The sequence below is a fragment of the Bos grunniens genome, chromosome 17, assembly GCF_055505025.1.
Source record: "Bos grunniens cultivar Pamir isolate PY7600 chromosome 17, Bosgru_T2T1.0, whole genome shotgun sequence".
In the NCBI taxonomy this organism is placed as follows: Eukaryota; Metazoa; Chordata; class Mammalia; order Artiodactyla; family Bovidae; genus Bos; species Bos grunniens.
The window spans coordinates 44,409,723-44,431,318 of NC_141181.1; the positions used below are offsets into that span (position 1 = coordinate 44,409,723).

At 38.6% G+C, this 21,596-nt stretch overlaps 1 protein-coding gene across 15 annotated transcripts in view; it reads left to right on the forward strand.

The window, feature by feature from the left end:
* Positions 1–21,596, forward strand: part of LOC147355248 (uncharacterized) — a 70,905-nt gene that overhangs the window by 43,111 nt on the left and 6,198 nt on the right. For 2 of the 15 annotated variants that reach the window (XM_086347028.1, XM_086347030.1), the window contains exons 2-6: positions 1,557–1,669; positions 4,847–5,039; positions 13,030–13,218; positions 18,815–18,941; positions 20,207–20,302. The exons of 1 other annotated variant lie outside the window; for it this stretch is intronic. In XM_086347028.1, the coding sequence (XP_086203154.1) occupies positions 13,165–13,218; positions 18,815–18,941; positions 20,207–20,302 (277 nt within the window). In that variant the 5' untranslated portion in view covers positions 1,557–1,669; positions 4,847–5,039; positions 13,030–13,164. Of the gene's footprint in view, positions 1–295; positions 1,670–3,463; positions 3,567–4,846; positions 5,040–13,029; positions 13,219–18,814; positions 18,942–20,151; positions 20,303–21,596 lie in introns of those variants that run through there. 12 more of the 15 variants (XM_086347036.1, XM_086347037.1, XM_086347034.1 and 9 more) reach the window with 11 other exon arrangements.

Below are 21,596 nucleotides of genomic sequence, written 5' to 3' on the forward strand. Positions count from 1 at the left end.
TCGTGGGGGCCGGGTTGGGGGTCGTGCCAGGGCTGCAAGTGGGCGTCCGCATTTCGGCCTGGATCTCAGTGGCTGGGTTGCGGTAGGCACCGGTGGGCTTTAGCAGTGGGGGGAGGCCCTTCCTCCGCCGCGGCCAGTGCTGAGCACCTTGACGTTTCCTTCCAGACCGGCTCGTACAGGTGGTGTCTCCCACGCGCGTGCCCGGCCGCGCGCGACCTTCGGGACACACGGCCAGTCGTGGGGGCACCCTGGGCGTGTACGCGGGGCGACCCGATTGTTCGCCTCCATCCCGGCTCCACCCAGCTTGCCTCTGCTTTTATCAGTAGGATTTTTTCCGAGGCGTCTCTACTAACAAAAAAGCCAGACAACTTTGACAGTTGCTAATGCGGTGAGGACAGCGTTGGCCTCAAGCCTTGTCTCTGACTTTGACCCACAACTGCCACTTGAAACAGTCAACTCACAGTTCCTGGGTCTCAGGCTTTTCATCTGAAACCGAGGGAGTGGCAAGAAATGACCTTTTCTTCCCTAGCTTGGAAGCTTTTTGCAGTCATTAAAACACATTATTTTATTGATTACTTATTGATTCCTTACTGTTTATTTCAACCACATGGTGCTGGACTGAAACTACTTTGCTTGCCTGTTTTCTTGGATTAAGGATTTTAAAATATGTTCACTGTCGTCAGTTTAGAGTATTGATAAACAGATTCAAATGAAAATCATTCATGATCCCATCAACAGAAAATAGTCACTGCTAACGTTTTGTACATCTTTTAGTCAATAAATGTGTGTATATTGTTAATAACCTTATTTGTTCCCTTTAAGAAAAAAACAACAAAATTGGGAATATGCTGCATATCCTGCTTAAAGCCCTTACGATCCCAAGTGGGATATTTTTTGTCCCAAGTGGGATATTTTTTGTCCCAAGTGGGGAGTTTGACCTTTCTGGGGGAGTTCTTTCAACTTGCCCCTGAAATCTTTTCTTTCTCTTATTTTTCTCCTTAGTCTGCCCTGCTGCCATCATCCCTGGACAGGGGACTCTATCATGCGTATACTGGGAATATAAACAGGGACGCCCAAGACATTTGCCCATCCCTCTTTCTACTGCTGCTGTGGATCTTTGGTCACAGGCCCTGGGGTAGACTGCATGGAACCAGTGGCCCCAATCTACCATTCGTGCATATATCATCTGCTTGGGGCACATGAACTTTTGTGCAGTATTACTTCTGTAATGAATGCTGAATGCATCGAAAAAGACAGCGTGGTATATAGAACATCTGGCACATAGTTGTTTAGTTGCTACATTGTGTCTGACTCTTTGGGGACCACATGGACTGCAGGTGGGCAAGGCTTCTCTGTCCTCAAGATTTCCTAGGCAAGATTACTGGAGTGGGTTGCCATTTCCTTCTCTAGGGGATCTTCCCAACCCAGGGATCCCACCTGTGTCTCCTGCATTGGCAGGCAAGTTCTTCACCACTGAGCCACCAGGGAAGCCTGGCACATGATAGGTGTGAGTAAATGTCACTTTTCATTGTTCTTTTTCCCTTGTAATTCCACAGGACTTGATGCTGAGTGGGAACTTTGGGATGATGATGAAGGTGCCCCTTCCTCCTGCAGGTGAACGTGAGCATGTCATGGGGAGAACTGCAGTGCTGTGCAGGAAACTGCTGAGGTAAACTCAAACCCATAAAGTTAAAAGGGTCAAATTCTATAGCGGAGGAGGTAGGCTTCCATTTGCTGAAGGAATACATGGAAGTCAAGGGGAAGAGCACTCAGGGAGAGCTCTCTCAAGAGCCAACCTGCAAAAACATTTGTATAAATTAAATGAAAATAAGGTCGAATCTATTGTGCTGAGCAGTTAATATCAAATTTTTAAAAACTACCACACTGATGGCTTATCACACTTTTTCCACCTCAGATTCTTATGCCTCATTTCAACATTTCTCTCTACTCTTGATAAATTTTCTCTGAAACCCAACTAAACTTTGCCAAGTAGTTTCTGACAAAGGAAATTTAAAGATCACATTGTGAATTTGGCTACCTGCTTAATTTTTATTCCATGAAATAAGGTGAAAGTGTAACACAAAGGAAATGACCTATTTATTTACTAGAGGTGTATCATCCTTGTCTGGGGTATGTGTGTATGTTTGTATTATGATTGACTTTTCTTGAACCACACAGAGGTTATTACTTTTTTTTAATGGTTAAATCTATTGGCTTTTAAGTAACATTTTTTTACTTTTGCCTTTGTAGCATGTGTAGGGACATTTTCCCCCAAACTACACAAATACTCACTTGTGTTTTCTTTAGGCACTATCATGGTTTTCATTATTTTAAGTTCTGATCCCTCTGAAAGTACAGTTGACCCTTGAAAAATAGGGGTATGAAATGCGTGGGTCCACTTATATGCAGTTTTTTTTCAATAAATACCACAGTACTGTATGATCAGAGGTTGGTTGAATCTGCAGATATGAACCTTGGATATAGAGGGCTGACTATAATATTATTTGAGGATTTTTGAATGCATGGGTGGTGAGGTGGGTTAGTGTCCCTAACCCTCAAATTGTTCAAGGGTCAACTATAGTTTGTTGTAATATATGAGATAGATATCTGGCTTTATTTTCTTTCAAGTGTTAATCACTTCTCCTATTCATTAAGTAATCTGGTTTTACTTTGGGTGTGAAGTGCCACATTTATTGCGTGAGAGATTTACATATTTGGGCTGTTATGGTTTATTTAGCTGTAAATCTTTTGTGGAGACAGTATGAAATACTTTTTTTTAATATAATTTTACAATATATGTTAATATTACATGGACCTATTTACACTCATTATCTTGTGTTTCCCAAAAATGTCCAAAGCTGTTCCTGTACCTTTTTTTCTTCCAGGTGAACTTTAGAATTGCTTGTTAAAAAAATTTTTTTTGAGATTGTGATTGGAATTGACTAAAAATATAAATCATTCAGGGCTGAATTATGAAGTCTTTCTGTCCTAGAAAGACCAATTTGTGTGTGAGGAAGTCTATTTTTATAGTCCCCATCGGTGGTTTTAGTTTGCTTTAGCCTATGAACTGTATACATTTCTTGTCATGTATATTTCTATATTTTATGTATTTTTTCCTGATATACATATTTTTTTTTCTACCTTTTTATTTGTTTAAATAAGAAGGCTGTTGATATTACAGTACTATGTCTGTTGACCTGGAAAGATGGTTTGCATAGTGGGAAGAAAGCAAAAACAGTTTTTAAATGTGACCTTATATTTTTGTTAAAAATATCCAGATTGTTTATACCACCTCTTAAGAGTGGTTATGTTTGGTCACAAGAAAGAAATTTTTCTTATTTAGTTTATATACATTTCTAAGTTTTGTCATCATATTTTACTTCTGTAATAATTATGACTCTCTTTGTTTAGTTCTTATGTGTGCCAGTTCCAGTTCTAAAATGAATATATTTTCACAATTTAGGGTATATAAAGGAATCATTTCTTGTGTAACTGGAAGGAACTTCAATATGTATTTCTGAGTTGATACCAAGGGCTGAATCACAGGAAGACATGAAAGGGAAGAGGTTGGTGTTTGAAGTGCTGCTTTAGTGTGTCATAGGGATGAGCAGGCTGTTCTTCATTTGTGTTTCTGTGGAACTAAGGTGACAGAATGTGTGCATGGAAATAAGAGCTAATTCTGAGATGTAGGGTGAGTGTGTGAACATATCTGTACATGAATACACACAATAACTGTATGATTTTGGAAGTAAATATCTTGAATGTAGGACTTCCCAGGTGGTTCAGTCATAAAAGAATCCACCTGACAATTGAGGAGACGCAGGTTTGATCCCTGGGTCAGGAAGATCCCTGGGGAAGGAAATGGCAACCTACTCTAGTATTCTCGTCTGGGAAATCCAACGGACAGAGGAGCCTGGAGGGCTATAGTCCATGGAGTTTGAAAAAGAGTCAGACACGACTAAGCAACTAAATGTCAACAACCTTGAACATAGCAAAAAAGAGAATAGCATTCATTGCTGATACTTAATAGTTGTGCAGTCATTGGCACACTCTAAGTTTCATTTTTTGTTCTATAAAATGGAGATTTTTAATGCTTTTTTGTCAAATGCCTTTTGGGTTGTCTGTGAGGGTTGTTATAAAGTGTTTAGTATTTTGTCTTATATACTGAAAACACTCAGATGTGAGAGCTATTGTTATTGCCAGAAACTAGTCACTTTCCCTTTAATATCTCATTTATTCCTCAGAATCCCCATGGCATTACATAGCAACTAAAGATTAATTCTCCAGAAATATATAATCTCTGTGCTTCAAACAACATAACTTTAAGCATATAATCAAAACATCAACAGAAGTACAAGGAAAAACTGGCCAATCTGAATTTAACATACTTCCTTTAGAAATTGATATGATTGGCAGACATAAATTAGGAAGGTTATAGATTTTAAACCTTAGTTTTCTATTTGTTCTTACCCAAAGTCACAAAGCCAGGAAAAGGAAAAAGTTGATTAAAACTTAGATCTATTTTAATACAAATCACATAAGCTTTCCAAAAGTCTATGTAACACAAAGCTGCCTTGTCCTTCCCAGCACTGTCCCTCAGTGTCCTCAGTGGACATTAACTGAATCTCAGGATTACTTCTGCTGAGTAATCTTTATCTGTGTGCAGAGACATGCACTTCTGCCATTCTCTTGTATCACATTCTATTTCTATCCCTGGTAGTCCTGTGTCAGTTATACAGAAAAGACACTCTGGCATTAGATGATTATCAATTCCTATTTCCCAGCAAGAAAGGAAGGGATTTTAGGTGCACTATGAATATACCAATTGAAGTGCATTGGTCCCCAGGTTCACAGATCCTGGTTCCCCACAAATAAGCCTGCTCGTGTGAGACAAGAAAGGCATTCCCAGCAGAGAAATTCATTCCTGGTGTTAAAGACCTCACTCCAGAGCTTCAGGGTAGAAGCAGAGGCCACAGGACTGAACAAAACTCAGACTTGCTGACCATCTCACACAGGCTGCAGAAATGACCATGTTACAGGTGAGTTTGTGTTTATTCCTCATTATTTTTCCAGGGGATTAGAAGGAGTATGTAAGAGTGAAAAACGAAATATTACATTGTTAAGAAGTCAGGGGAAGATACCCTCAGAATGGAAGATCCAAACTGGGACAAAATAAAGCAGTGATGCAATAACTATAGGGCCTTGAGAAGTTCTTAAAGTTTCGATTTTTATAAGCCTTAGTGTCCTACATAATTACTGAATGAGCTATAAACTTCTCAAATTCTTGACAAGTGTAATAAACGTATGCATTGTATTATCTAAATGAAAAAGCAAAATTCTTCATGGAAAGTAAGTATTTATTGGTCACTCCCTGGGGAAGCCTTTAAATAAATGATATAGTGGTAATGTCCTCAGGAGAAACATTGTAATAAATACAAGAGTATTGTAGCCATTTTTCATGGTTTTCCACAGAATGTGACCCAAGGGTAGTATGCCAAAGCCGAACTTAATCACCATAATTATTTATTTATTTACCTCTTTAGTTGTGAAGCAGAATTCACATGGAGAAAAGTTCATAAAATATTAAAGTGCAGCTTAATGTGTTATCAAATGAATACCCATGAAACCACCATTTCATTTCAAGAAATTGAAATCACAGTTTCAATCCCAATCACAGCTTCTTCCTGACAGAGGGAACCAGGACTCTAGCTTCTGTAACCATTTCCTGGCTTGTCTGTTTAGTTTTACTCCTAAGTGTTTATCCGCTAACACTGCAGTTGGTTTTGTCTGCTGTTGTGCATGCTCATTTGTGTTTTGCTTCTTTCACTTTCATTTGTTTCTGAGATTCATTGCATTTGCAAGCTCTTCAATGTAGACAGCCTCTTCTTTTTCAAGAAATATACATTCAATTTCCTCAGTTTATTTTTTTCAAAGCTTTAAAAAAAAAAAGTTTATCTATTTGGCTGTGTCGGTGTTTAGTTGTGGCATGTAGGTTCTTCCTGCATTTTTTCAGGATCTTTCATTGCAGTGCACAGACTTTCTGGTTGTGGCACATGGGCTCAGTAGTTGCGTTGTATGGCCTTAGTTACTGCACAGTATGTAGGGTCTTAGTTCCCAAACCAGGACTCAAACCTTGTCCCCTGCATTGCAAGGCAGATTCTTAACCACTGGACCATCAGGGAAGTCCCTGAAGGCAGCTTCTTAATATCATCAAATCCAGCCATTATCAAGTTTCCATTAGTCTCATAAAAATTGTCATTTGTTTGCGTCAGACTCAAGTAAAGTTCATACAGTGCAGTTAATCTGTCTCTTAATCTTGACACTGCGTATTTTTTTCTATCCAAATCATGTGTTGAAGAGACCAGGCCATTGATCTGTAGTTTCTCACTATCTGAAGGCTCTGAATAAGTGATGTGGTGGGTAATACATCCCCATGCTGTTACTGGTGTGTTGTCACCTGGGTTTCCTGTAAATTGGGAGATTCAGAGATGTGCTGTCCAGTACTGAAGCCACCAGCCACATACGACTGAACTTAAGTTAATTCAGTTAAATCCTTTTGTCACAGTTGTCCCCTCTCAAGTGCTTAGTAGCCACAGATTGGACAGCCATGAACTGGGTAGCCCAGGTAAAGAACGTTTCCATCATCACAGCAAGTTCCACGCTGAGGTTTGATCAGGTTCAAGTGTGACTTCTTGGCAAGAATGCTTCAGAAGTTGTGGTACTTCTTTCAGGAGTTGCACGATGCCCACAGGTCTCTCTTTGTCTTGCTATGGCTTTAAATGATCACTGCTTGTATGGATCATTTCATTAGAAGCTGCAAAATGATAACACCCTCCTTGTAACATTTTTCTTATTTACTAACTAGAATGCTGTTCTCTAGTACCACAAACTACATCAAGGCTCAGTTTGTACATCTTCTGCCCTACAATTAGTAGCTTAAAATTTAGTTATCATAAAATTTTGTTATAATTTTAAAGTATGGCCAAAACATAGAAATATACTAGATTTTTGCATATTGTCTTGGTATTCAGGAACTTCATAAGCCCATTTAAACTAACTAATCATTTTTCTTTAGATTTGGTTAGATTTCCATGTTTATAAAAATATCAGCAATACTTTTTTTTTTTAATAAAAAGAAATTCCACTGACTTCCTAGTTTGCTAAGACTTTCTATAACAAATAAATGTTGATTATTTTTCAATTTTTGGTGTGTTGTTTCATCTGTTTGTTCTTTTTCATACTTTTATATTCTCCCTTATGAAATCTAGTCCTTCTTTTTGAAAAACATAAATGTGCTTTTTTAAAGCTGTTAGATTTTTCTGTTATTTGTAGCTCCTGTGATGTACATTCTTCCACTTACAGATATGTTTTATCTGTATCTACTGAGATGATGATATGTTTTTCCTTAATCTATTAATATAGTAAATATCAATTATTATTTTTTAAATATTAAATCAACCTTGAATTTGGGGGATAAACTCCAGCTTATTTTTGATATATTTTCCTCTTTATATTTTGTTCAGTATAGTACTTTGGTGATGTTGTTTAGGATTTTCAAATCAGTGTTCATGTGTAACTTGGCCTTTGCTTTTCCCTTCTTAGCAGTATCCCTATTGAGTTTTGTTATCAAGATCATGCAAGTGTCAAAAAGTTTATCAAAAGTTTCTTCCACATTATATAAGAGTTTAGCAAAATTGGAATTACTTCAGCATTAAATGTTTATAAAATTAACTAGTAAAGCCATTTTTTTTGTGAGATTTAAACTCAGAAAACCAGTTTTCCACATGGCCAATGCATGATTTGTAAAATCATAAATGAGTAAATGATCCATTTAAGAAGCAAGATAAAACAGTAGATTTTAATGTGACCGTGTGAAAAGTTTACCAATATGAATGAAGATTCTACATTACAGCTCATTTTTGTGAGACCAGTTGATTAGTTTTGATGTGATATCCAAGAAGAATGTCCACAATGAACTAATTCTAATTGTTGTAGGGTCTTTTGGATTTTCTTTATGCAGTCATGCCATCTATGACAGTTTTACATGTTGTTTTCAATATTTATACTTGTTCCTCACATTGTATTGTTCTGACCTCCTGCAGTACTTTGTAGACTAGAGGTGGCATTAGGAACACCCTTGTCTCATTAGGAACACCCAGGCCTGCACTGTCCACTACATAGCACATCACAGGTGCTCACTTCTGACACCAGCCACCTGGAATTAGCACAGACTCTGCAGAGTGAGAGCACCATCCCCAACAAGAGTGCCTTCACTTTAGTTGATAGCTGTAAGTTCGAGAGTCCTCAGGCCACACACAACACTTCTGTCCAACTGGCTGCAAATTTGGGGGGTTCCTATGACCCCCTCAGGTTCGATGGAACAGTTCACAAGACTTAGGAAAGTGCTATACCTAAAACTAGTTTTATTACAAGGCCACAAATTAGGACCAGCCAAATGAAGAGACACAGAGTGAGGTCTGGCAGGGTCCCAAACAGAGAGCTGCTGTGCCCTCTCCCTGTGGAATCAGGATACATCATCCTCCTGGCCTATGTCTGATTACCAGCCAGAAAGCTAACCTGAGGCAGAAATATCCAGAGTTTTTATTGGGTGTTCACTGTGTAGGTGTGATTGATTAAATCCCTGGCCATTTGATGGAACTCAGCCTCCAGCCCTGTCTGCTCCATGGAGGTTGGACTGATAGCATCTCTCTGAAAGCCCCAACCCTCCAATCCAATGATTGGTTTTCCAGCATGGCCAGTGCCCACCTGGAGACTCCAGCAGCCCACCATGAGTTACCTTGTTCCATAAACTCAGGAGGGACCCACCACTAATAGCACAGAAATCTGCCATCCCAAAAAAATGGCACAAAAACCAGTTGTATAACCTATACCCATTAGCTTCACATACTGTTAAATTAAAATTAAATAAAATATAAAAGTCAGTTTCTAGTCATCTTTGACATATTCAGTAGACACTGGTGGCTGTCAGTGACTATATTGGATGGTATGCTGCTAAGTTACTTCAGTCGTGTCCAACTCTATGCAACCCCATAGACGTCAGCCCACCAGGCTCCCCCGTCCCTGGGATTCTCCAGGCAAGAACACTGGAGTGGGTTGCCATTTCCTTCTCCAATGCATGAAAGTGAAAAAATGAAAGTGAAGTCGCTCAGTCGTGTAAGACTCTTAGCGACCCCATGGACTGCAGCCTACCAGGCTCCTCCATCCATGGGATTTTCCAGGCAAGAGTACTGGAGTGGGGTGCCATTGCCTTCTCCTATTGGATGGTATAAATATGAGCATTTCTGTCATCACAAGAAATTCTGTTGGACAGTGCTGTTCTAGTCCTCAGAGACCAAGCACTCAGTGTTTTACCATTAAGTATGATGCTAGCTGTACATATTTTATAGATTATGATTATCAGATTAAATTTCCTTCTATTTCTAGTTTGTTGATAGTATTTTACAATGAACAGATTTTCACAATATGCCTTTTCTGCATTTTGAAATGATAATGGCTTTTCTCCTTTATTCTGTTAATATAATAGTGATTTCAGAATCAATATCTTACATAATTGAAAGAAACCTCATTTGGTCAGGCCACATTATACTTTTTATGCATGTGTGTGTGTTAGTTGCTCAGTCGTGTCCAACTCTTTGCAACCCCATGGATGGTAGCCCTCCAGGCTCCTCTGTCCATGGGATTCTCCAGGCAAGAATACTGAAGTGGATAGCCATTCCCTTCTCCAGGAGGTCTTCCCAACCCAGGGATCAGACCCGGGTCTCTTGCATTGCAGGCAGATTTTTTACTGTCTGAGCCACCAGGGAAGCCCCTTTTCTGCATGGCTAAATTCAATTTGCTAACACTTTATTAGGAATTTTGATTCTCTAAGAGCTTGTAATGTTCTTTTGTTGTGTTCATGTCTGATTTGGGATTAGAGGTCTGCTGGCCTTATAAAATGAATTGAGAAGTTTGCACTGTTTATTCTCTGAAAGAATTTATATGAGATCATTTTATTTATTCCTTGAATGTTGGGAAGAATTCACCTCTGAAACCATCTAAAACTTGTGGTTTTTTTGAAGGAAGGTTTTAAATTGTGAGGGTCAATTCCTGTAATAGTTAAAGGACTAATTCAGACCTTCTTTCTTCTGTCACTTTTGAGTACATTGTCTTTCAAGAAATATATCTATTTTATCTAAGTTGTCATGTATGTTGGCATAAATTGATTAATATTGTTATCTTTTTAACACCTTTATTGAACTATGTCAGTAGTATCCACTGACATCACTGACAAGTGTATAACTCAGTAATTTTTTTAGTAACTTTATATTGTATAACCATCATTGCAATCCAGTATTAGAAGGGTTCTATAATCCCAAGAGAATCTTTGTGACATTTGCAGTCGGTTCCTCCTCCCATCCCCAGCCTGAAGCAACCACTAATTTTCTTGCTGTCTATACAGGTTTTCTTTTTGGAAATATCATATAAATGGATTTTTATAAAAGTGTAATCTTTTGTTTCTAGCTTCTTTCAATTAGCATAGTATTTTTGAGGTTCATCTATGTTTTAGTATATGTCAGAAACACATTCTTATTGTTGAATAGTATTCCATTATGTTGAATATATCATTTTTTATTTATCCATTCACCACTTGATGGACACTTGGAATATTTATACTTTTTGGTACATTTGTTATATAAATATAATTTTTATCAGTAGTACTAATATGAACAATCACTTATAAGTATTTTATTAATCAAAGTATAGGTGATTTACAATGTTGTGTTACTTTCAGGTTATAGCGTTTATATCTATATGCATATATATATTCTTTTTCAGATTCTTTTTCCTTACGGGTTATTATAGATATTGAATATAGCTCCCTGTGCAGGTCCTTGTTGATTGTCAATGGGATTTTATATATAGTAGTGTGTATATGTTAATCCCAAACTTCTAATTTATCCCTTCACATTTCCGTCCTTTCCCTTTTGGTAGCCATAAGTTTGTTTTCTATATTTGTGAGTTTGTTTCTGTTTTATAAATAAGTTCATTTGTATTACTTTTTTAGATTCCACTTATAAGTGATGTCATATAATACTTGTTCCTTCTCTGTCTGACTTACTTCTCAGCAGGATAATCTCTAGGTCCATCCATGTTGCTGCAAATGGCATGATTTCATTCTTTTTTGTGACTGGTATTCCACTGTGTACCACATCTTTATCCATTCATTTTTCCATGGACATTGAGGTCACTTCCATGTCTTGGCTATTGTAAATAGTGCTGCTGTGAACTTAAGAGGTGCATGTATCTTTGCAAATAAGAGTTTTCATCTTTTCTGGATATATGCCCAGGAGGGAGATTGCCAAGTCTGTGGTAACTATTACTAGTTTCTTAAGGAGCCTCCATACTGTTTTCCAGTGTGGCTACACAAATTTACATTCCAACCAACAGTGTAGGAGGGTTCCATTTGCTCCATGCCCTCTCCAGCATTTATTATTTTAGACTTTTTGATGATGGCCATTCTGTCTGCTGTGAGGTGATACCTTATTGTAGTTTTGATTTGCACTTTAAAAAAAAAATAATTAGACATCTTTTCATGTGCTTTTGGACCATCTATATGTCTTCTTTGGAAAAATGTCTACTAATGTCTTCTGCCCCATTTTTTGATTGGATTGTTTGTTTTTTTGATATTGAACTTTATGAGCTGTTTGTATATTTTGGAAATTAAGACCTTGTCAGTCACATCATTTTCAAATATTTTCTTCCATTCTGTAGGTTGTCTTTAAATGCTGTTTCTGGTTTCCTTTGCTGTGCAAAAGCTTTTATGTTTAATTAGATTCAATTTGTTTATTTTTGCTTTATTTCCATTACTCTAGGAGACAGATCCAAAAAACTATTTTTGAGATTTATATCAAAAAGTATTCTCCCTGTGTTTTCCTCAAGGAGTTTTGTAGTATCCAGTCTCACAGTTAGGTCTTTAATCCATTTTGAGTGTATTTTCGTATGTGGTGTTAGAGAAGGTTCTACTTTCATTCATTTACGTGTAACTGCCCAGTTTTCTTAGCACTGCATATTGACAAGATTATCTTTTCTTTGTTGTATGTTTTCCCCTACTTTGTTGTAGATTAATTGACCCTAGTGTGTGGGTTTGTTTCTGGGCTTTCTATCTAGTTCCATTGATGTATATGTCTGCTTTTGTGCCAGTACCATAATGTTTTGATTACTGTACCTTTGTAGTATAGTCTGAAGTTAGAGGCTATGATTCATTCAGCTCTATTAAAGATTCTTTACTGGTTATTTGGGGTCTTTTATGTTTCTATACATATTTTAATACTATTTGTTCTATTAATAGTTCTGTGAAAAATGCCCTAATTTCATAGGGGTTGCATTGAATCTGTAGATTGGGTATTATGGTCATTTTAACAGTATTGATTCTTCCAATGCAAGAAAACATAGTGTATCTTTCCATCTATTTGTAGCACCTTTAATTTTTTCGTCAGCATCTTGTAGTTTTCAGAGCACAGGTCTTTTGCCTCCTTAGATAAGTTTATTTCTAGGTATTTTATTCTTTTTGATGCAGTAGTAAATGGGATTGTTTCCTTAATTTCTCTTTCTGATATTTCATTATTAGTATATAGAAATGCAATGGATTTTGGTGTATTTATTTTATATCCTGAAACTTTACCAAATTTATTAATGAGTTCTAGTAGTTTTCTGGTGGCATCTCTAAGACTTTCTGTGTATAGTATCAGGGACTTCCCCAGTGGCTCAGCAGTGAAGAATCTGCCTGCACTGCAGGAGACTTGGCAGTAGACAAGTGTTCAATCCCTGGGTTGGGAAGATACCCTGGAGAAGGAAATGGCAACCCACTCCAGTATTCTTGTCTGGGAAATCCCATGGGATCCCAGACAGAGGAGCCTGGTGGGCTGTAGTCTATGGGGTTGCAAACGAGTCAGATGTGACTGAGCAACTAAACAACAATGTATAGTATTATATCTTCTGCAAACTGATAATTTTACTTCTTCTTTTCAGATTTGGACTCCTTTTATTTCTTTTTCTTCTCTGATTGCCATGGCTAGGACTTCCAAAACTGTTGAATAAAAGTGGCAAGAGTGGGCATCTTTGTCTTGTTCCTGATCTTAGAAGGGATACTTTCAGCTTTTCACCATGGAATATGATGGTAGCTGTGGGTTTGTCATATATGGCCTTTATTATGTTGAGGTATGTTCCCCCTATGCTTACTTTGTGGAGTTTTTATCATAAATGGGTGTTAAATTTTGTCAAAAGCCTTTTTTGCATCTATTAGGATGATTATATGGTTTTTATTCTATTGTTTGTTAATGTGGTATGTCATGTTGATTGATTTGCAGATACTGAAAAATCCTTCTCTCCCTGAGATAAACTCCTTTTGATCATGGTGTATGATCCATCCCTTTACTATATTGTTGGATTCACATTGCTAGTATTTTGATGAGGATTTTTGCATCTATGTTTATCAGTGATATCAGCCTGTAATTCTCTTTATTTGTGTGTGATACCTTTGTCTGGTTTAGGTATCAGGGTGATGATGGCGTCATGAATGAGTTTGGAAGTGTTCCTCTGCAAGTTTTGGAATAGTTTCATAAGGATAGGTATTAACTCTTTAAATGTTTGGTAGAATTCACCTGTGAAGTCATCTGCTCCTGTTATTGTTGGTAGTTTTTAAATTACTAATTCAATTTCATTACTGGTAATTGATCTGTTCATATTTTCTATTTCTTTCTGGTTCAGTCTTAAGAGATTATACTTTTCTAAGAATTTGTCCATTGCTTCCAGTTCAGTTCAGTCACTCAGTCATGTCCAACTCTGCATCCCCATGGACAGCAGCACGCCAGGTTTCCCTGTCCATCACCAATTCCTGCAACTTGCTCAATCTCAAGTCCATCAAGTTGGTAATGCCATCCAACCATCACATCCTCTGTTGTCCCCTTTTCCTCCTGCCTTCAATCTTTCCAGCATCAGGCTCTTTTCTAATGTCAGTTCTTTGCATCAGGTAGCCAAAGTACTAGAGCTTCAGCTTCAGCATCAGTCCTTCCAATGAATATTCAGGACTGACTTCCTTTAGGATTGACTGGCTTGATTTCCTTGCAGTCCAAGGGACACTCACGAGTCTTCTCCAACATCACAGTTCAGAAGCATCAATTCTTTGGTGCTCAGCCTTCTTCATAGTCCAACTCTCACATCCATAGATGACTACTGGAAAAACTGTAGCTTTGACTAGATGGACCTTTGTTGGGAAAGTAATGTCTCTGCTTTTTAATATGCTGTCTAGGTTGGTCATAGCTTTTCTTGAAAAGATGCTTTTCAAGGAACAAGCATCTTTTAATTTCATGGCTGCAGTCACTATCTGCAGTGATTTTGTAGCCCACCAAAATAAAGTCTGTCACTGTTTCCATTGTTTCCCCATCTATTTGCCATGAAGTGATAGGACCAGATGCCATGATCTTAGTTTTCTGAATGTTGAGTTTTAAGCCAACTTGTTCACTCTCTTCGTTCATTTTCATCAAGAGCCTCTTTAGTTCCTCTCCACTTTCTGCCATAAGGGTGGTGTCATCTGCGTATCTGAGGTTATTGATATTTCTCTCTGCAATCTTGATTCCAGCTTGTGCTTCGTCCAGCCCAGCATTTCACATGATGTACTCTGCATATAAGTTAAATAAGCAGGGTGACAGTATACAGCCTTGACATACTCCTTTCCCAATTTGGAACCAGTCTGTTGTTCCATGTCTGGTTCTAACTGTTGCTTCTTGACCTGCATACAGATTTCTCAGGAGGCAGATAAGGTGGTCTGGTATTCCCATCTCTTGAAGAATTTTGCACAGTTTGTTGTAATCTACACAGTCAAAGGCTTTGGCATAGTCAATAAAGCAAAAGTAGATGTTTTTCTGGAACTCTCTTGCTTTTTCGATGATCCAGCCGATGTTGGCAATTTGATCTCTGGCTCCTCTGCCTTTTCTAAATCCAGCTTGAACATTTTGAAGTTCACAGTTCATGTACTATTGAAGCCTGGCTTGGAGAATTTTGAACATTACTTTGCTAGCGTGTGAGATGAGTGCAATTGTGCAGTACTTTGAGCATTCTTTGGCATTGCCCTTTTTTGGGATTGGAATGAAAACTGACCTTTTCTAGTCCTGTGGCCACTGCTGAGTTTTCCAAATTTGCTGGCATATTGAGTGCAGCACTTTCACAGCATCATCTTTCAGGATTTGAAATAGGTCAACTGGAATTCCATCACCTCCCCTAGCTTTGTTCGTAGAGATGCTTCCTAAGGGCTGCTTGACTTCGCATTCCAGGATGTCTGGCTCTTTGTGAGTGATCACACCATCATGGTTATCTGGGTCAGGAAGATGTTTTTTGTATGATTCGTCTGTATATTCTTGCCACCTCTTCTTAATATCTTCTGTTTCTATTAGTTCCATAGCATTTCTGTCCTTTATTGAGCCCATCTTTGCATGAAGTGTTCCCTTGGTATCTCTAATTTTCTTGAAAAGGTCTCTAGTCTTTCCCAGTCCATTGTTTTCCACTATTTCTTTGCACTGATCACTGAGGAAGGCTTTCTTATCTCTCCTTGCTATTCTTTGGAACTCTGCATTCAGATGGGTATATCTTTCCTTTTCTCCTTTGCCTTTAGCTTCTCTTCTTTTCTCAGCTATCTGTAAGGCCTTCTCAGACAACCATTTTTCCTTTCTGTATGTCTTTTTCTTGCATTTCTTCCAAGTTGACCATTTTATTGGCATATAGTTACTTGTAGTGGTCTCTTGTGAGCCTTTCTATTTCTGTAGTGTTTGTTGTAATTTCATTTCTGAGTTTATTGATTTGGGCCCTCTCCCCTTTTTTCTTGATGAGTCTGGCTAAAAGTTTGTCAGTTTTGTCTCTTCAAAAAACCAATTTTTAGTTTCATTGATCTTTTCCTTTTTTTTTTCTTCCCTTATCTCTATTTCAGGTACTTCTCTTCTGATCTGTATGATTTCTTCCTACTAACTTTGGATTTTGTTTTTCTTTTTTTAGTTGCTTCACATGTAAGGTTGGCTTATTTATTTGAGATTTTTCTTGTTTTCTGAAGTAAGCTTGTATCACTATAAACTTCTCTCTTAGAACTGCTTTTGCTGCATCCCATAGGTTTGGGGTCATCATGTTTTTATTTTCATTTGGCTCTAGGTATTTTTTTTTTATTTCCTCCTTGATTTGTTCAGTGGTCCATTAAATCACTGGCATATTATAGCCTCCATGTGCTTGTATTTTTTGCATTTTTTTTTTCTTGCAGTTGATTTCTTCAACCATGTTGTGGTTGCAAAAGATGCTTGATATGATTTCAGTTTTCTTAAAATTATGTAGGCTTGTTTTGCAGTGATCTGGAGAATGTTCCACATGCTCTTGAAAAGATTGTATATTCTGCTGATTTTGAGTGTAATGTTCTCTATGTTTATATTAACCAGTTTAGTCTAATGTATTCTTTAAGGCCAGCGTTCCCTTACTGATTCTTTAGTCTACATGATCTGTCCATTGATGTAAGTGGGGTGTTAAAGTCCCCTATTTTATGTGTTTGTGTGTGTGTGTGTAATATATAAAACCAGTGGCCCAGCAGTAAAGAATCCACCTGCAATGCAGGAGACACAGGAGATGGCAAGTTCAAACCCTGGGTCAGGAAGATCCTCTGGAGGACGAAATGGCAACCCACTCCAGTATTCTTGTCTAAAGAATCCAGTGAACAGAGGAGCATGGTGGGCTACAGTCCATAGGGTTGCAAAGAGTCAGATATGACTGAAGTGACTGAACACAGCAGCACAGCACATTACTGTGTTACTGTCAGTTTCTCCCTTCATGTCTGTTAACATTTGCATTATACATTGAGGTGCTATGTTAGGTGCACATTTTTACAATTATTATATCTTCTTCTTGGATTCATCCGTTAATTATTATATAGTGTCCTCTTTTGTGACACAGAAGTTCTGGATTTGTTTCTGTAGGTCTCTTTTTTCCTGTCTTTTGTTCTCTTCTCTTGTGATTTGATGACTCTCTTTAATGTTAGGCTTGTATCCCTTTTTCTTTTCTGGTGTGTATATCTATTACAGATGTTTTGATTTGTGGTTACCATGAGGTCTTTGTATAGCAATCTGTATATATAAGTGATTAAGTTGCTCATCTTTTTAATTTCAAATGCATTTTTTAAAGCCTGCATTTGTGTTCTCCTCCCCTCACAAATACTGTTGTTACCATATTTTACATCTATTTTATGATGCCTTAACTGCTTATTGATAAATGATTTTAAGCTTTGTCTTTTAACCTTACCAGCTTTATGTGTGGATCACCAGCTTTACTGTGTGTTTGCCTTTACTGGTGGACTTTCTCATTTCTTAATTTTCTTTTTCACCTTGAGACATTCCTTTGTCATTTGTTGTAAAGCTGGTTTGGTGGTGCTGAATTCTTTTAGGTTTTCTTTAGTCTTTAAAGTTTTTGATTTCTGTCAAATCTGAACAAGATTCCTTGGTAGGCAGAGTATTCTTGATTGTAGATTTTTCCCTTTCATCACTCTCAAAGTGTGTGATGTGCTGTTTACAGTCAGGTTTCTTATTTTCTGGTGGTATTTTGAATTTTTAAAAGAGTATGTTTATGCTTTCTTGTCATCTTAGAAGACTTTGGGACAGAAATCCATCTTGATTTAAAATCCAGATATCACGACTTCTCTAGTGGTCCATTGGTTAAGAATCTGCCTGCTAATGTAGGAGATAGGGGTTCGATCCCCAATCTGGGAAGATTCCTCATGCCATGGGGTAACTGAGCCCATGCGGCTACAGAGCCTACACTCCAGAGCCTGCGAGCCACAACTACTTAAGCCTGCTTGCTCTAGAGCCTGCATGCCACAACTACCAAAAGCCCATGCCCTAGAGCCTGTGCTTTGCAACAGGAGAAGCCACCTCACTGAGCAGCTTGTGCACTGTAGCACGCGAAAGGCCACGCACAGCGACAAAGATCTAGAGCAGTCAAAAATAAAAATAAATAAATAAAATTAATTTTTAAAATATCTGGATATCTTTCTGTAACCTAAATTAAGTTATATCACTTCCATCCTGTAAAAGCTCTAATGGCTAATTGTCAGCAGTGATAAGGTGTGGTAACCACATCTGCCTTGCTCCCACTGTGGCCTGCAGTCCAGTCACTACAATGTACCCTGTGACCTTGTCTGACTGAACTGTTTATACTGTGTTACCCCTAGCAGTTTGGGTCCCCATTTTGGATCTGCTGTCACTCAGAATGCTTTTGTACCCCCTTTTCTCTGGAAACCACTACTAATTTCCTAAAACTTTATTTCATGTATCATCTCTTCAATAGAGACTGATATGACCATAGATGGAGTGCTGGGCTCCCTCTCTGACCCATGTCATGCCCTCACTGGCCTTTCTGCCTCAACTCTTAAAGCAACTTGCTTTATTTATAAGTGTACATATTTGTGTATGTCTACAACCTAAGAAGTTTTTGAGGATATTGTTTTATTATCTTTCTTTTGTCACTGCCTCTTCTGGTGCCAAATTTGACATTCAGTGAAAACTTTGTTGGTGGTTTGGAAAATTTAAAGTCATGTATTTCAGTTCTCATGTAAATGAGAGGATGAAAGAATGCGTAATTGCCTTTTATCTCACAAAATAGAGTGCAAAAGTTGGGACCCAATAGACATTCTGTAACTTGCCGTGATAAGAATGATGTGTTTAAGCTCTGGTACTTGTTTCCTACATCACCTAGTGATTCCTGCTTCTGATTCACTAGGATTGTGCTCTTACAGGGGTCATTCTCATTTGAAGATTTATCTGTGGACTTCACCCAGAAGGAATGGCAGCTACTGGACCCCCATCAGAAGGACTTATACAAGGATGTCATGTTGGAGAATTATAGCAGTCTCGTGTCACTAGGTAAGAAAAGCTACCCAGGATTTCCCTGGCAGTCCAGCAGTTAGAACTCTGTGCTTCTACTTCAGGGGGCCTGGGTTCAGTCCCTGGTCAGGGAATTACGATCCTGAGAGCTTTGTGGCATGGCCAAAAAAAGAAAAACTTCCCAGAAGACCTCATATTGTGTCTAGTACCTTGCTTGTTCTTTTTTAGTTTCTGAGAGTTCTGGGACTTGCAAAATTTTTAATGATTTTGGACCTAAATTTTAGAGATCAAAGTTCTTGGACTATGACAGTCCCAGGGAAAGTATTTGAACCTCACTTTTCAATAATGAAGTCTTAATTTCATTGTGCCACCTCTGAAGCTAATAGTAATAGTGGTAGTTAGGCTCCTGAGGCTTCGCCAACAAAGGTCTGTATTGTCAAAGCTATGGTTTTTCTAGTTTTCATATATAGATGTGAGTGAGAGTTGGACCATAAAGAAGGCTGAGTGTTTAAAAATTGATGCTTTTGAACTGTGATGTTGGAGAAGACTCTTGAGAGTCACTTGAACTGCCAGAGGATCAAACTAGTCAATCCTAAAGGAAATCAATCCTGAATATTCATTGGAAGGACCGATGCTGAAACTGAAGCTCCAATACTTTGGCCACCTAATGTGAAGAGCCAACTCATTAGAAAAGACCTTGATTCTGGGAAAGATTGAATATGGTTGGATGGCATCACTGACTCAGTGGACATGAGTTTGAGCAAGCTCTGGGAGATGGTGAAGGACAGGGAAGCCTAGCATACTGCAGTCCATGTGGTCACAAAGAGTCAGACATGACTGAGTGACTGAACAACAACAAAGCTCCTGAGGCATGTAATTTACCGAATTTCACATATTGTTCTTATATTGACTCAATATAAGAGCAATCCTGTGTGGCAGATGTGTTGCATTCTTTTTTTTTTTTTTTTTCTTCTAATGAGGAAATTGAGACAAAGAAAAAAGTTAAGTATTTTTCCCAAGGCCTGACAGATAGGAAATGAAAGAGCCTGAATTTGAGCCAGGGCAGACCAACTACAGAAACTCTGAAGGGTTTATGGTTTTGGACTTGAGTTATAGAAATCAAAGATTCTTAGACCATATTATCCACTGGGGAGACTGTTACCATTCCTCTGAGGATTGTTTACTTTGTTGGTATTCATGTGGGTGGCTTCACTGGGTCAACTAATTCCAAACCTTGCTCCTTCTTCAGAGGCCTCAAAGGCCATGCAGTAGGGGCCAAGGTCTTTGTGATTTTCCCTGAACAGGGTATGAAGTTATGAAACCTGGTGTCATCCTTAAATTGGAGCAAGGAGAAGACCCATGGACAGGAGATGGAGAAATTCCAAGTTCAGACTCAATAGGTGAGTGTATGAAGACCAGGCAGAGGAGAGAAGGTGGAAGTCATTCTCAGCGGGGTGGTGGTTGGCATCCTTGAAATGTGCCTTAGAGGGCTCTTTTCAAAATCTCAAACCCTTAACGGTGATTCAGAACAGTTAACATGAGCTACTGAAGTGAATCACATTACATGTGGCTTCTTTGCTCATAGCTTGAAGTGAAATGTTTCCAGCTGGTTTGGCCCATGACGTTATTCCCAGTCTTTCACATCTGGGACTTTGACTTCTTGTTAGATATTCTGTCTCCTGATGTGGTTAATCTCCTTTTGTCCTCCCTTCTCTCTGTGGTCAAAGACACCTGTGCTTGACCATCAGGGCTTTATTTTTCCTCGCTTTGGGTGTCTCTGATGTGAAACCCTCTCTGTTCAGCCTTATTATGTCAGAAAGTGGATTATCATTCCTCCCAAACTGTTGGTCCACTTCTCCCCTAGTTGGTCAAGGTCTGTTGTGCTTTTTCTGTAGCTTAGACATGGAGTATATGGAATTACCTCTTTTCTACCTTTTTTTTTTTTAATAAGTTTTTTACCTTTGGAAAACATCTTTTGAAAGACTTCTCTATTCCCACTTAAAACTAAGGCTAGTCTGAACTTCCCAAATTACTAGCTAGTGTAGATCCCAGTTCTCACCTTCTTTTGTGAGTTACGTGGCACCACCAAGCATCCAGCACTGCTCTGATCAGCTGGGCCCTCCTCCTCGTTTCCTATTGTGTGACACTGACTTAATTCAAGGTGCCTCAAAAGCAGACCCTGAGATACTTAGTGGGACTGTGATCTCCACAGTGTTAGTGGGAGAAGGGGAAGTGAGATGGGGTGAGAGAGGAATGCATGAACAGTGTGCTTCTGGGAACCCTCTGAGGAACCAGAAAGCTAGTACCACCCTCTGCCTCCTGTCCCTCAGTGACTGAGTATTGCCCCAGGGAATATTAGGGCTCCAGAGTATCTGACATCCCTGCACATGGCCCAAAAATGCACTTGCAGCCCATCTCTCCATCTCGTGGTGGAGCGACGTGGGCACGCTGGTTGGGCCCCACAATTGGCCTGAGCTGCAGTGTCCTCTGAGTGTGGCTGAAGGGGGGCAGATGACACTGAGGACCTGTGGAGTGAGCCCATGTAGCCTGTTCAGCAATTACTCCCTTTGCTCCAAGTTGGTGGTCAGTTTCATTTAAACTTAATCTACTGTCTGCTTTCTGTTCTTGTTTACAGTGTTTAAAGTGTTTTTCAATACCTAGAGGTTAGACATTGCAGTCATACTAGGAAACTAA